Source organism: Streptopelia decaocto, assembly GCF_964273445.1.
Source record: "Streptopelia decaocto genome assembly, chromosome: 13".
Classification (NCBI taxonomy): Eukaryota; Metazoa; Chordata; class Aves; order Columbiformes; family Columbidae; genus Streptopelia; species Streptopelia decaocto.
In genome coordinates, this window is record NC_138668.1 from 6,432,278 (window position 1) to 6,447,005 (window position 14,728).

The 14,728-nt window shown below is 56.0% G+C and overlaps 3 protein-coding genes across 3 annotated transcripts; 1 reads left to right on the forward strand and 2 right to left on the reverse strand.

Annotated features, from left to right (window-relative positions):
• Positions 1-111: 111 nt before the first annotated feature.
• MLST8 (MTOR associated protein, LST8 homolog) lies at positions 112-5,440 on the forward strand. Its single transcript, XM_082064253.1, has 8 exons — positions 112-278; positions 414-465; positions 541-703; positions 798-873; positions 3,215-3,367; positions 3,507-3,631; positions 4,057-4,220; positions 4,713-5,440. Exons 1-8 carry the CDS (start codon positions 150-152, stop codon positions 4,829-4,831), a joined length of 981 nt encoding a protein of 326 aa, XP_081920379.1. The 5' UTR covers positions 112-149; the 3' UTR covers positions 4,832-5,440.
• A 151-nt stretch (positions 5,441-5,591) lies between these two features.
• On the reverse strand, positions 5,592-10,135 carry BRICD5 (BRICHOS domain containing 5; the record flags this gene model as incomplete). Its single annotated transcript, XM_082064682.1, has 6 exons — positions 5,592-5,710; positions 6,173-6,326; positions 7,328-7,435; positions 8,028-8,180; positions 8,776-8,907; positions 10,097-10,135. The coding sequence occupies 6 exons, from the start codon at positions 10,133-10,135 to the stop codon at positions 5,616-5,618; spliced, it is 681 nt and encodes a 226-aa protein (XP_081920808.1). The 3' UTR covers positions 5,592-5,615.
• A 1,164-nt stretch (positions 10,136-11,299) lies between these two features.
• PGP (phosphoglycolate phosphatase) lies at positions 11,300-14,649 on the reverse strand. The gene is made up of 2 exons (XM_082064376.1): positions 13,975-14,649; positions 11,300-13,532 (listed from the first exon to the last, which is right to left on the reverse strand). Exons 1-2 carry the CDS (start codon positions 14,597-14,599, stop codon positions 13,207-13,209), a joined length of 951 nt encoding a protein of 316 aa, XP_081920502.1. The 5' UTR covers positions 14,600-14,649; the 3' UTR covers positions 11,300-13,206.
• Positions 14,650-14,728: the final 79 nt, after the last annotated feature.

Sequence of the window (14,728 nt, forward strand, 5' to 3'; positions counted from 1 at the left end):
GGGTGGGGAGGCGGGGCCCGGGGACCCCTCGCGCTGCAGCACGAGCACACGGGCGGGCACGAGGACGCGGGCCCACGCGTGAGGCCGAGCGCGGGCGGGGGGCGGCGGCGGGACCGGGGCGGGGCGGCGGGGGCAGCAGCAGCAGCAGCATGAACGCGGCGCAGGGCACGGTGGGCAGCGACCCGGTGATCCTGGCCACGGCCGGCTACGACCACACGGTGCGGTTCTGGCAGGCGCACAGCGGCATCTGCACCCGCACCGTCCAGCACCAGGACTCCGTATCCTTCCCCGCGGCACCGGGACCGCGGCAGTCTGGGGGGGCCGCCCCCGGGCACCGTTAGCTCGGGGTCACACCCCGCGTCTGCGTCGGGTCCCGGCGGCTGCTGCTTACCGACCTTAACGGGTGGCTGCAGCAGGTGAACGCGCTGGAGATCACACCGGACCGCAGCATGATCGCTGCCGCAGGTGAGCCCCCCGGTCCCTGGGGACACCGGGCAGGGCCGGGGACGTTGCTCACCCCCTGCCCGGTCCTTGCTGCAGGCTACCAGCACATCCGCATGTATGACCTCAACTCCAACAACCCCAACCCTGTCATCAACTATGATGGCGTGAGCAAGAACATCACGTCGGTGGGCTTCCACGAGGACGGGCGCTGGATGTACACAGGCGGGGAGGACTGTATGGCCCGTATCTGGGACCTCCGGTGGGCACAGGTGGCGGGACCCCCCCCCAGCAGCACCTCGGGGCAGCGGAGCTGGCTGCACGCTCTCAAATGCATTCCTTCCTCACTGTTCCAGGTCTCGTAACCTCCAGTGCCAGCGGATTTTCCAGGTGAACGCTCCTATTAACTGTGTTTGCCTGCACCCCAACCAGGTGAGCACCGGCTCTGCTGGGATTTCCCAGCTCCTGCTTTGCGGCGTCTCCTCTGGGTGAAGCTGACAGGCTGTGGAGTTTGGTACTGGCAGACGCAGGAAAAAAGTCTGGGGGCTGGCTGGAGAATCACAGAATCATTTTGGTTGGAAAAGACCCTCCAGATCATTAAGTCCAACATTACCCCACCCCTGGCACTGCCCCATGTCCCTGAGAACCTCATCTCTGCGTCTGTTCAACCCCTGCAGGGATGGTGACTCCATCACTGCCCTGGGCAGCCTGTTCCAATGCCCCACAGCCCTTTGGGGAAGAAATTGTTCCCAAGATCCAACCTCAACCTCCCCTGGCACAACCTGAGGCCATTAATCACAGGGTGTGCTTCCTTTGATCCTTCCACAAGAGCAGGGAAGGAAAACCTGAGGCAAAACCTTGAGTCCTTCCTGGTGGTGCAGGCCCTCAAGCTCTTGGTGACATTGCTGAACGAGCTGCTGCCACCAGGAGCTTTGGGAACAGAGCCCACCTGACACGGGAGCTGGCATGACAGACACTCTGTCTGTCTGTATGCCATGGGAATGCCCCACTGCTTTGTGCGGTGGAGCAAACTCTCTGGAGCAGTGGTGCGGGAGCCACAGGCTCACATTGTGCCTGGGTAGGTGGGTGTGCTGTGAGCTCAGCTTTGTCCCCTGGGCTCATTTGTCAGCCAGCGCATTTGTGCTAATTACCTGCTGGCTGTTGCAAGGAGACAGCAGAGTGGCTGCGCAGGGCTTCTCATCCCAGAGCGGGGGACACTCCTTTTGGGCCATCTCTGTCCCAAAAGCATAACCAAGGGATGTGATGGGAGTGGACTCAGTGGCATGGGGCGGGCTGGGAAGCTCGAGGGTGGCACCACCGCCAAGAAAAGCATCTCGGGGCCCATGGCCTCCGTTACCTTCAGGATTTGGGTCAGATTCGCTTGAGGTTCACCAGTCGGTTCAGAAGCTGTTGGTGGCCAGAGGGATGGCTGGGGCTCGGGAAAACAGGCTGAAAGGGAGCGCGGTACGTTAGAAGGGATGGCGGTGAAATCAATACCTATCATTGTAGCGTTAATAACCCGTCTGGTCTGTTTGGTATGCACAGCACTGCAGGGTTTGATTCCAGACGTGGCAGTGCAAACCTTATAAAAAGCAGAGGAATAGAAATGTTTCTTTGTGCATTCAGTTTTTCAATGGTTTAATTTTGCAAGTCCAGAATTTCAGACCAGATTTGAGATCAGGTATTTGGACCAGACTTTACCCAAATGCTGCTCATGCTTCTTCTATAGTGCCAGTGCTGTGAGAATGTCTTATGTTAAAATGAATATTATTGTTGCACATACATTTTATGTGTGAAATAACCACTAACAAGATGCTGCTGAGTGGCAGAAGTGTTGGATGGTGAGCAGAACACAGTTAGTTAGCCCAAAGGTGGCAGCATTTATTCAGAGAACTTCATTACTCTGCAATCCCCCGCTGCAACGGTGCTGATCCAGTTATTGAGAGGGATTTCTCACAGCCTGGGTAAAGCCATGCTGGCTTTAGCAATTGCACTTAGACCTAACAGGGGACTGAGGATTGAGGCATCCAGAAGCTGCTTCTGCACTGTGCAGTCAGCTAAATATATCGAGCGATGATTGTCTTCCTCAGAAACAAGCTGTTGCTCACAGGTACAGGATTAGCTGTGCCCGATGACCTGATCTCCTCTAGGGATTCTGCTAAAATTATGGGCAGCGCAAGACAGTCGATAAAAGCCCTGGTTTTCGTGGAGAGCCGCCAGCATTGTCTTCTGGTCTGAGCGCAGGATGGGAGCCAGAACTCCTGCCCTTCAGCTGGCTCTTGTCCTTCCCCTGAGAAGGGGAGAGAGAGAAAAACCCATTTAGGCTGTTTTTTTTCAGGTATCTGTACACTCTCGAGTGCTTCAGTTGTTCACTGGCCAACTCGCATCTTAATGCCCCTTCTCAGACGTGCTGAAAGTCGTTTGGCTTCTGTGGATGTTGTTTGGAGCTGTAGCTGTGCAACGGTTCTGGAAACCAGGCAGCTGTTGTCTGCTCCGGGGTTTATAAAATTAGCAAACGCTTCTGTAGAGGCAAACAGCCTTTCTGCAGAGTGTAACGTGAGATCGACGCCTGGCTCGCTCAGCGTGCAGGGGCGGTCAGCAGGCTCTGGAGCTCTGGAACGGCCCTGTGCTGGGGAATCGTGAGGCAGAACAGGACCCTGGTGCTTTGAACCAGAGTTGGCTTCCACCTGGTGCTGCACAGGCATGACCTGGGCGCTGGCACAGGGCTGCTGCTTGCGGGGTTCTGGGAGACGAGGCGGCTGTTTCCTTGCAGGCTGAGCTAATTGTGGGTGATCAGAGCGGAGCCATTCACATCTGGGACCTGAAGACGGACCACAACGAGCAGCTGATTCCAGAGCCCGAAGTTTCCGTGAATTCGGTTCACATTGACCCCGATGCCAGTTACATGGCAGCTGTGAACAGCTCGGTGAGCTCTGGTGGCCCTCAGCATGGGCTGGGCTGTGCCTTTCATGGGCAGAGGGCACATCTGCACATCCTGGCTTTGCTGTGCTGCTTTTTGGGGAGTGACCTCCAGCCCGGCCTCAGATCCCCCTCTCTCGCCACAGGGAAATTGCTACGTGTGGAACCTGACGGGCGGCATCGGCGAGGAGGTGACGCAGCTGATCCCCAAGACCAAGATCCCCGCGCACAACCGCTACGCCCTGCAGTGCAAGTTCAGCCCTGACTCCACGTGAGTGCCTGCCAGCCCATCACCAACCTGCCACAGGAATAGACGGGGCTTTTGGGGCCGCCAGCTGTGCCCCAGCTGTTGGCTGACACACTGCCCTGCAGGACCCCGGGGAGGAGCAGGACAGGGGACACGCTGGGACTGGGGTGCTGGCAGCGGCATCCCAGCCTCGTGCCCCGTGATCTCAGGAAGTTTTGCAGCCACAAGCTGTTCTTACAGCTGGGATGGAATTGCTTGTCTCTGGGAGCAAAATGATGAACTTGGTGCACTCCTTCACCAAATCTGTTTGGCTTGAATCTCATAAAATGGAGGTGTCAGGCAATCTGATTGTGATGAACGCAGGTCTCCAGTTTGTTACTGTTCCAGGCCACGTTAACAAGAGCCCAGCGTGACTAACGCAGTTGCCCTCACGCGTCTCTTCCATGCAGGCTCTTGGCTACGTGCTCTGCAGATCAGACCTGTAAGATCTGGAGGACTTCAAACTTCTCTCTGATGACAGAGCTGAGCATTAAGAGCAACAACCCTGGGGAAACATCTCGGGGCTGGATGTGGGACTGCGCCTTCTCCGGGGACTCCCAGTACATTGTCACAGGTGAGGCATGGCTGTGCTCCTGCCCCCAGCAGCAGCACGAGCTCAGCACTTACCAGTTTCTCTAACTGGGATGTTGCCAAACCCATATACACCAGTACGGGAGGAGAGAGCCTCACACCCACAGCCCAGCCTACTCATTCCTTTGAGCATTTTGCCTGTGCTGCAATAGGGCTTCTGTTTGGACCGGAGGGATGGTCTCCGTGCAGTAGTTCCCTTTACCTGGTAGCAATGCTGCTCGCAGTGCTTGCAGCAGGACCGTCCCTTAAAAATGTACCAGTTGTCATTTCCACAGTAACTTCTCTCCAAAATAATTAAAACCTCACATAACAAAGAAATGCACTGAGCTGCTTCCTGTGCATAGCCCCCTTACCTGTCATCAACAGCCCTAGTAACGTCTTGAACGAAGCAAGAGGAAAGTCTTATAATAATTTTTTTAAAAAGTATAAAGGGTAATGTGATATATCCCACTCCTCTCTTCACTTTCTGTTCCAGCCTCCTCTGACAACCTGGCCAGACTGTGGTGTGTGGAGACCGGAGAGATCAAGAGGGAATACAGCGGCCACCAGAAGGCCGTGGTCTGCCTTGCGTTCAACGACAGCGTGTTGGGATAACAGTCATGGGTGGGCAAGAAAGGAAAGGACCTCTGCTTATTTTCCCTTGTGTGACAGTGGGAAGCTCCTCTCTGGAGCCCCAGACACGCACTTGTCACCATCCCCTCCTCTGGTGAGAGGGCTCAGGCTCTGGCAGAAGCCAGACCAGGTGTCACCCCAGCAGAGCGTCACCCAATGTGTGTGGCCTCGAAAGGAGATGCTTGGACAAAAGGGGATGGGAGAGGGAGGTGCGATCACACTGAGGGCAGCTGGGTGCAGTTCAGCTGGAAGAATCCCTGTGGCAGTGGCTGCTGACAGCTCTGTGATGTTCTTGTACCCCAAAGTGGGGGAAAAAAGAATAACCAGCCTTTCTAAATGGTGGGAGAGGCTGAGCAAAGAGAGGAAAGGCAGCTGTTGTCTCATTTTGCAATCCCTTTATTCAAAGTGTATTTCACAGACTGACTTGGAAAGCTGCACTCGTACAACGCCAACCACCCCCAACAAATCTAATAACCTCATGTTGAACAGGGTGTGTAACCATAAAACACTGGCTGTTCCCGTGATTCCTCTAGGCCTGGTTCTGCTAATACCTACGGACAAGGTGCAGCCCTGAGCACAGCTGCAAATGAAGTGTCTGTACTGACAGCACTGAGCAGAGTCCTGTTGTTTTTCTAAACTCCTGAACTGCAGCGTGAAATCAGCAGGGGGAGATTGGAGCTGTTACCTTCCTTGGTGAAATCAGAGGCTTTTCAGGAACCCAGTTCAAGTATGTGGGGCAGTGAGAGAGCATCTGCAGCTGCAGGACTTACTCAGGGAGGTAATAGAAGCAGATAGACACACAGATGTTGCTTGGAAAACAGATGTCGATGCAAAGGTAGATCAGCCGTTGCTTCCCCGGACCTGCCAAAGGAGCCAGGACAGAGCAGGGTGAGCGAACGCTGCTGCAGCCTCGCAGAGAGATGTCCCTGGGGAGCCAAACAAGGGGACAGCCTTGGGGAATTACATTTCTCATTAAAACTGGGGCAAGATAACAGACGGAGAGCTCCACAGGCAGCTGGTGGTGAGGATGAAGGTGACAAGCGTTAAGCCAGCAGCATGGCAGGGGAGTGCTCTGTTTTGTGCTGCTCATGCTGTGCTGCCCAGGAAGGGGATGTGGATTCATTCTCTGCCAGCCCTGCAGGTCGCTGCAGGTGGCGGGTACGAGCCAGCGCTTGGTGATGCTGAACAACGGTTCAATTTTGGACTGGGGGACACCTGTCCCTGTCAGCCCCTGGCGGGACGTGCAGCAGGTTTTGCGCAGCAGAGCCTGCTCCTCTTAGAGGTACTAGAGACAACCGCGCTTCCCTCTCCTGCACAACTCACCCTCCCCTCTCCTGACCCAGAAGATGGATGTCTGCTCGCACAGGGCCCGGACGGGCTCCCCCAGGCTCTCGGGGTCCACCTGCTCCCCCGCCAGGATGCCCAGGAACTCCTGGTAGTACTGGGTCTGGTTATTCTGACGCAGCAGCTCATCAGCCTGAAAGAAACGTCCCCATTAATTCCTCCCAGGCCACTTTGTCCCTGAGGCCCCAGGAGCAGCCCCTGTCCCGCAGCACGGGCAGGTTTCTCGGGGTGATGCTGGAGCGGGGACAGTCCGCAGCCCCTCACAAGCCCTGCAGCTGGGGACAGGGCACACACTTCTCCCAGGCTGTTTTGTCCTCAGGCCTGGAGCTAAAGCAGCCCGGTGTGCCAGGTGCCACCACAGCCTGTTGGCAGAGGATCATCGGTCTGACCCGCACCTGTTGCCCAGCACGGCCACCCACCATGTTAGAGAGGGGATCAAAGGAAAGATGGGGACAGACTGTGTAGCAGGGCCTGTAATGACAGGACAAGGGGTGATGGTTTTAAACTAAAAGAGGGGAGATTCAGGCTGGACATGAGGAAGGAATTGTTGCCCCTGAGGGCGGTGAGAGTCTGGCCCAGGTTGCCCAGAGAGGTGGTGGATGAACCATCCCTGGAGACATCCCAGGCCAGGCTGGACGGGGCTCTGAGCAACCTGAGCTGGTGAAGATGTCCCTGCTCATGGCAGGGGTGGCACTGGGGGAGCCGTGAAAGGAGCCCCTGAGGAAAATGAGAGCAGATGGCAGGGACACAAAAAAATGGGGCATTCTGTCTTCTTGAAACAGAATCTGCCCCCCACTCGTCCATCCATTAACATTTTGTTCAGAGGGTCTGTATACGTGATTTACTCCAACTTTTTCCCCTGTGAATCACTAACAAACCCCCTTTGTTTTCTGTTCCCCAGAATTTTGAGCAGGTAACAAAACCCAGTGGAAGCGGGTCCTGTGGGAGCCCTGCTATTCACCTCCCTGGGACACATTCCCCTTCCCCAGCCCGCAACTCTGCTGTTTCTCACAAGATAAAATATCGGTAAAACCAGGAGTTGCTGCTTTGTGCTCATGTGCTCAGAGCCCAGCGAGGCACCAACCCAGCCCTTCCCCAGCAAATCGCACAGAGCACAGGGCGGCCGCTGCTCACACGGGGCTGGGACGTGTCGAGGGGTGTCGGGAGGGTCTGGCGGTCCCAGGCGTCCATCCTGCGCAGGTAGCACACGCGCTGCTCCCCCGGCTTGTAGCACACGTAGCCCTGCCAGACAGATCGTCCCTGTTAGGGCTGGCAGTGGCACAAACCCAGACATGGAATCATGGAATTGTTTTGGTTGGAAAAGACCTTCAATATCACCGAATCCAACCATAACCCACCCCTGGCGTTACCCCATGTCCCCGAGAACCTCATCTCTGCATCTTTTCAACCCCTACAGGGATGGTGACTCCAGCACTGCCCTGGGCAGCCTGTTCCAATGCCCCACAGCCCTTTGGGGAAGAAATTGTTCCCAAGATCCAACCTCAACCTCCCCTGGCGCAGCTTGAGGCTGTTTCCTCTGGTCCTGGCGCTTGTTCCTGGGGAGCAGAGCCCGACCCCCCCTGGCTCCAAGCTGCTTTCAGGCAGTTCAGAGATCAGAAGGTCTCCCCTCAGCTCCTGTTCTTCAGACTAAGAGTCCAAAAAATGGACATTCCTCCTTTCACTGTGCATTATCTTTCCTAACTACAGCTGCATGAAAGGCACCAAACAGTTGCCAGTTGTATTTTTCCTGGGCTGCAGCTCCTGCTCCCACCCCACAGCCCAGCCTTCCCCTGCTCACGTCCACAAAGCAGCTTAATTATCCTGAGCCACTCACGTTCCTGCTGTCATACAGCACCACAGCAGTGTAGTTGCTCTGCGAGGTGATGTAGTAGGTCACGGTGCTCCTGGCCATGTCCACCAGGGCTGTCTGGTTCCTCAGTGGGTCGTGCTCACCCTGCAGCATCAGCCGGAGGAGCTGGGGACCAGCCTGGGCACAGCGGGGGGAAAGCACCCATCATCGGCTGTTCAGGGTCTGCATGGCATTTCCCCATCAACAACCCCGCCCATACCCTTCACTGCTCCCTGGGGCTTGTCTGAATTGTTTATCACCTGAGAGAAGGGAGCTCTGGCCCAGAGCGAGTGGAGAGAAGGGAACGGAGCTGGTGAGGGGCTGGAGCACAAGCGTGATGGGAGCGGCTGAGGGACCTGGGGGGTTCGGCTGGAGAACAGGAGCTGAGGGGAGACCTTCTGATCTCTGAACTGCCTGAAAGGAGCTTGGAGCCAGGGGGGGTCAGGCTCTGCTCCCCAGGAACAAGCGCCAAGATGAGAGGAAACGGCCTCAAGTTGTGCCAGGGGAGGCTGAGGTTGGATCTGGGGAACAATTTCTTCCCCAAAGGGCAGTCGGGCATTGGAACAGGCTGCCCAGGGCAGTGGTGGAGTCACCATCCCTGCAGGGGTTGGACAGACGTGGGGATGGGGTTCTCAGGGACAAGGGGTAGTGCCAGGGGTGGGTTATGGTTGGATTCCATGACCCTGAGGGGCTGCGGCACGAGGAGGTTTCCTGCCCAGATGGGGTCTCTTACCTGGGCAGGGCTGGCAGAGAAGCTGAGAATTCCCAGGATGCTGATGCCAACAACAGCAAAAAACACAGCAAGGGAGAAGATGATCCAGAATGTCCTGGATGGGGCTGGGAGGCACCCTGCAACCCCCCTGGCCTGGGAGCAAGGCAGGAGGAAAGAACCACAGTTAAAATCAGCCCTGCTGCTGGTTATTCTTCACCATAAAACACACTTCCCACTCACAATACAAATCACTGCGAAAACTGCCGGGGTCTGAGCGCAGAACGGCCAGAACATCACAGCAGCCCTGCAAACATGTCACGTTTCTCCCCCAGTGCTGCGGTTTCTGACCCGACGTCCCAGTAACCATCACTCCCAGAACCTTCCTCCTGTGCTGGGGCACCAGTGAACGCTGCGAACACACCAAGGAAAGGCTGGAATGGGAAGGTTTCCACAAACAAGGGCAATTAAATTAAATTATTTTGGTTTCCAGCAGAAATCCCCAGGAGGACCATCAGCATCTGAAACACACTCCATGTAGAGCAATTCTGCTTCCTCCTCCCTCCATATATTTGGTTATATTTTATTTTCTTGGTGAGTTGTTCTCCATGCAGTCACAGGTCACTTCTAGTGGCTTGATACAAACATCACTTGCGTTGAAACAATTAAATTTAACTTGCTGGTAGATAAAACCAGAAAGAATGTACTTTCAATAATCTCAGCTGTACAGCCCACACTTAAAAAATAAACTGATTCTCAATCCCTTGAAGCACATAGACAAATTCAGTAAATGCCCACAGTTAGGTTTGCTACAGCCACACAAGAACAGGATCTTCAAGCCCCCAGGTTAGTCACTGATCTTTTTTGGTAATACGTAACTTCCAGATATATTCCACTAGAAAAGCAACGAGTCTGGACAAGGTTAAAACCGTGCAGAACTGAAAACGCCTCAATCAAACGCAACAGAGCCTGAGCCCTACAGGAACAATAGCTATAGAAATTCCCAGGGTGGGAAAGGTGCAAATGAAGAATCCAGTGGCTCCCGTCCCTCGGGAGGCTGCGGCTCCCGCATGTACACGCGTCCCAAACAGGTGCTTAGGCATCTCAAACCTGACCCTGCCTGGTTACGTGGTCATTTATGCCATGTAAGTCCAGGCACTTACATGAAAATCCAGCTGATGGGGCCACCTGCCTTACAGGGAGTTGAACTACGGGGTGTGGAGGTTGGGGATGAACAAAATCTTCCCAGGAGCCATGGGAAGAGCAGTTCAGCCCCTTTGCAGGAGGGATTGAGCCAGCACAGAGTGGGGACGGTCTGTGACCGCTGGGGACCGGGGATACTCACAGCAGGGACAGTGTCACTGGGGCCGGTCCTGCCCTCCATCCTCCCGTCAGACCAGGACCTTGCTCCCGCAGCTCTGCCGCCCCAGCACACGCGGGCTCTGCATCGTCCCTGGCTCCCGACGCGCCTGGGAACCCGAAACGTGCCCCTGTGACACCTAAATAGGTGTCCCCTGCCACTAAGGGGCTTCCCAGCCAGGAGCTCCTCCACTCGGACCTGCGGGAGGTGAAACCTTAGAACTGGCACCCAGGCGGGGATGGGGGTGAATCCCCGGCTGCCGAGTGATGCTGTCAGCGCGCAGAACTGCTCTTCCTGCTCACCTGGCTCCGGCAGGAGGGGGGTGACAATTGGGGGCTTTGTGTGGCCCTCCTGGCTGGCAGGGCCTGACAGCAGGACCAGCTGAGTCTCATTAAGGGACACAATGAACAGAGCAAAGTGGCAGCCGGCCCCTGTCATCAGTTATTGCAACATGTCAACACTAACTCTGTGCTGCCGGAGCTGGAGGGAAGTGCTGATCCTGCAGACGGCCGCCCCGCAAGCCCTGGCTGCACAGACCCGCTCCTGTTCCACCCACCGACCTTGCAGAAAAGGGTCTCTGCCCCAAAACCATCGCCCGAGCTGCTCTCGTGCTAAACCCCTGTTCTGTGATGAGAAACACCCCACAGAGATCAGGTTGCCAGAGCATGGTTTTCCTGTGCAGCCCAGGAGCCCCTGAGATTTGTGTTTCTGAGAGCTGGAACCAGCAGAGCAGAGGCGAGGGAGAGCTCAGCTGAATTCTCTCACAGGGTGTCTATCAAGGGAAAATCTGGATTGTGGACATTTTGCTATCAAAAATGTCCCTGGAGTGATCAAACAGCCAAGAGGGCAGCTCACCTGGAGCTTCTCACCATGGAGGCAGGAGTCACCCCACTCCCACTCACCCTCTTCCCTCTGTAACTCCAAACTGAGCTGTTTCAGTCTGTAAAACCTCGTGGAAGGATCCTTGCGCAGCGGGAAGCATTCTGTGCTGCGCTCCTGGAGGAGCAAATCCCACACAGCTCTGGGTGCGTGAACCAAATAAACGTACCGCAGGGTTTGGATATATTTCCTTAATTCTGCATGTGAGGAGCAAAAATTAAAAACACAAACCACGTCCCTTCCTCCCAGAATCTCCACATGGTACAGCCGCACCACAGCTCACGGAGATGACAAATGACAACACCAGGGGAAAGCAGGTTTCTAAGTTTAATGTGAATTCAAGTAGAGGATTAAAAACCGTTTGGAAGCTGATACAGAGTTTTGAAGTGTTTGACACCTTCACCAGCACGTTCCAGCACACGTGAATCGAGGTAACAGTTCCCTGTACGGTGACAGGTAATTGCAGGGACAACGCGCTGCTCAAACGAGGCCCAAGGCCTCTCCTGGCCTTTATACTTGACATATTTTGAAATGATAAGCACCAGATACAGGAACTGACTCAAAGAACACACCATTCAGTCAACCCCTAATGTCCATTTCCACGTTACCCAATCGCGTTCTACCTGTAAGCATTTTCCTGTGACTGTGCACCCTTCCAGCTGGAGGCAGGAACCGGGCAGTGATGATCCGTGCTGGCACGCACAGCTCTGCATTACGAATTAACACCTTTACAAGATCCAGCTAATATTGGGGTAACACCGACAGACAACACGAACTGCACCGTTATTGCTGGACAAACCAGGTGTCCCAGTGGAAGGAAATGGCATCACCACACTGCTGGAGCGGCTCAGCTGAGCAGCAGGAGATGAAGGAAGGACAGTGTTTCAATTTAACTGCCGGCAGCAGAATCTATAGAATAAAAGCGTATTATTTGCATATATATTTTTTCAATTCATTCTGCAACACAAAAGCTTTCAGCTGTGGCCTTTGATTTGGCCAGCGTGAAAATCTGAGCCGTGCATCACCCAAACACACCCACAGATCCAACAGAAATCATCCCCCAAGCAAGAACTCCTCCTCAGAGCAGCCGCCGGTGCGGGTCCCTGCGCCAGGCACCACCCGCCGGGTTTAACGGAAGCACGTGCCGGTCCGGTGACAGGGTGGTTTGGGTGGGAAGCTGTACTGGGTGCTACATCCAGCCCTGGGACTGAGCATTAATTCTGCAGCTAAAGCCCAGGCGAGTGGCTGCTCTGGCGCTGAGGGAAGAACCAGCTTGGTGCTCACCCAGTTATTTCTGGGAAGCAGGAGTGAGGGACAGTCCTATGTGGTTACACACTTTCTGCATTACCAAATGCAAACATTTAAGAGAATTAAACCTACTGTTATCAGTGAAGTACATTCCTCTTATCGTCCCTTCTAGGAAACAAGATACATTATCATATACTATAGTTAAATTTATAATTTAAATATATTCTGATATATATTTAGGATCAGGATAGCTCTTGTATGTACATGTACTTTACACATACATCCACAGCTTGGACAAACACAGGATGCAGGAAACACCAACTGTGTTTTGTGACTGGAATCATCCTGATCTGCATCACAAGTGCAATTAGCAACAGTCAAATAAAGGAGAAGGATTTCGGTTGCTGTGACCTGATATCACACTTGCAGCAGGCTGTGCTGCTAAACAGGATTCCGTCCAATTAAAAAAAACACCGAAAATCCCACAATTAAAGGCCAAACACAAATTCTGCCAATGACCGCAAGCATTTCCAAACACAGCCACTAAATTCTGACACGCTTAAAGAGTCATTTCCCTGAATAAACCTGGACGAGCCACAGCCCTTCCAGGTGAGGACACACTGCAAGTTTCAGGTTCTTTTCCTCAGATCAACCAGCTCTACTTTCCTCAACTCAGTCTAGAGGACAACGTGACATCGAGCATCACAAACATTTGGATAGATGTGTGGCTTAGAATTTAAAATAAAGCCCCAAGCCCCCAAGACTTAGGTGACACCGTAATGCCCTCTTTGTTTCAAAGTGCATTTAAAGACTGAGGTGTAAACAAAATCATATCGAGGGAACAGAAAGGTTAAAAAGCGAAGGGTTGCTAACGCCGGGGGATCCTAGCAAGTACATTACTGTCACAAGGTGACTAAGAGGGGCCCTCCTGGGGGTACCATTGCAGAGCCTGTGAGCGCTGGGCTCTATTAATCCCCCAGGGCGGGGAGGAGGTCGGCGATGCTGTCAACGTAGTAATCAGGCACCAGGCTCTGCCTGGCCGGACAGTCGCTCTCCTGGTGGCCTTTCACCTCGTCCAGGGTGGTGACGCCGGTCAGCGTGAGCAGCGTGGTGAGGCCGCAGGAGTTGCCCATCAGGATGTCTGTGTCCAGCCGGTCACCCACCATGATGGTGCGAGCGGGGTCGATGTCGAACTCGCTCGCCACGCAATCAAACATGTACCGGTTGGGCTTTCCCACGATGAACGCCTCGCGCTGGGCTGCCGTCTCCACGGCTTTCACCAGGCAGCCAGTCCCTTGGGAAGGAACAGAAAACACCGATTAGAGGTTGCAGGAGACTCTCGGCTTTCACATGAGCTGGTACAAAACAACACAATGCTTTGGAAATGCAACAGCTCAGCTTTACAGACAAGACAGGCAGAGGGACAGGTTAGTCCCAAGAGAAGTGGTACATAAAACCTGTCGGGAGTCTGGAATCCCATCCCAGATCGAGATCAAAAAGGAACCGTTGTTCCCCAGTAACGGATCAACAAGGGTTCTTCCTCTTTCGAGGGCGCAGGGAGGAGGGGGGAGCCTGGGCTGCCACACCGACCTACAAGCCTGACAGTGCCCTTGTCCTGAGATGCAGGGCTGGGCCTGGGAGGACGCCAGAACCAGCAGCTTCACCATGGGCGACTGACCGGGCCGGAGCCACCTCCCCGTACCCACCGGCCTCCCCCGTTCCCCCGCCCCGCGCACCGGGGATGGCGGCGCCGCCCTCCAGCGGGAGGCGGTGGTCGCGGTTGGTGCCGACGAGGAGGCAGCCGGGGCCGTCGCGCAGCAGGTAGCGCAGGGCCTGGCACAGCTTGGCGTAGCTGAAGTGCTCGTCGAACCCGACCAGCACGGCGCGCACCGCGGGGTCCAGCGGCGCCTGCGCCCAGTCGGCGGGCGCGGGCCCGGGCAGCGCGGCGGGGCCGGGCCCCAGGTGCGGGACCCCCACGGCCTCCAGCTCGGCTGCCAGCGCGGGGCTGCCCAGCACGTAGGCGGCGGCGCCGGGCGGCAGCGCCTGCCGGAGGTAGCGGGCGGCGCAGTAGGCCGAGCCGAAGACGTGCCGGGGCTCGGCGGGCGGGAAGCCCAAGCGCCGCAGCTTCTCGGTGTAGGCCACGCGCGTCCGGCTGCTGTTGTTGGTCACGTAGCACAGCCGCTTGCCCGCCGCCGCCAACCGGCCCAGCGCCGCCGCCGCGCCGCCCACCGCCGCCTCGCCCCGCCACAGCACGCCGTCGCAGTCGAACAGCAGCGTGTCGGCGGCGCCCAGCACGGCACGGGCCGCCTCGGCCTCCAGCCGCCGGCAGCGCCGCTGTCCACCGCCCGCCATGGCCGCCATCGCCGCCGCGCCTCAGCCGTGCGCCCGCCCCCCGGCCGCTCCCATTGGCCGCGCCGCGCCCGGCCCGCGTCCCCATTGGGCGGTGGCGGCGGCCCCGCCCACACTGCCGGGAGCCGGCGGCCTCTCCCG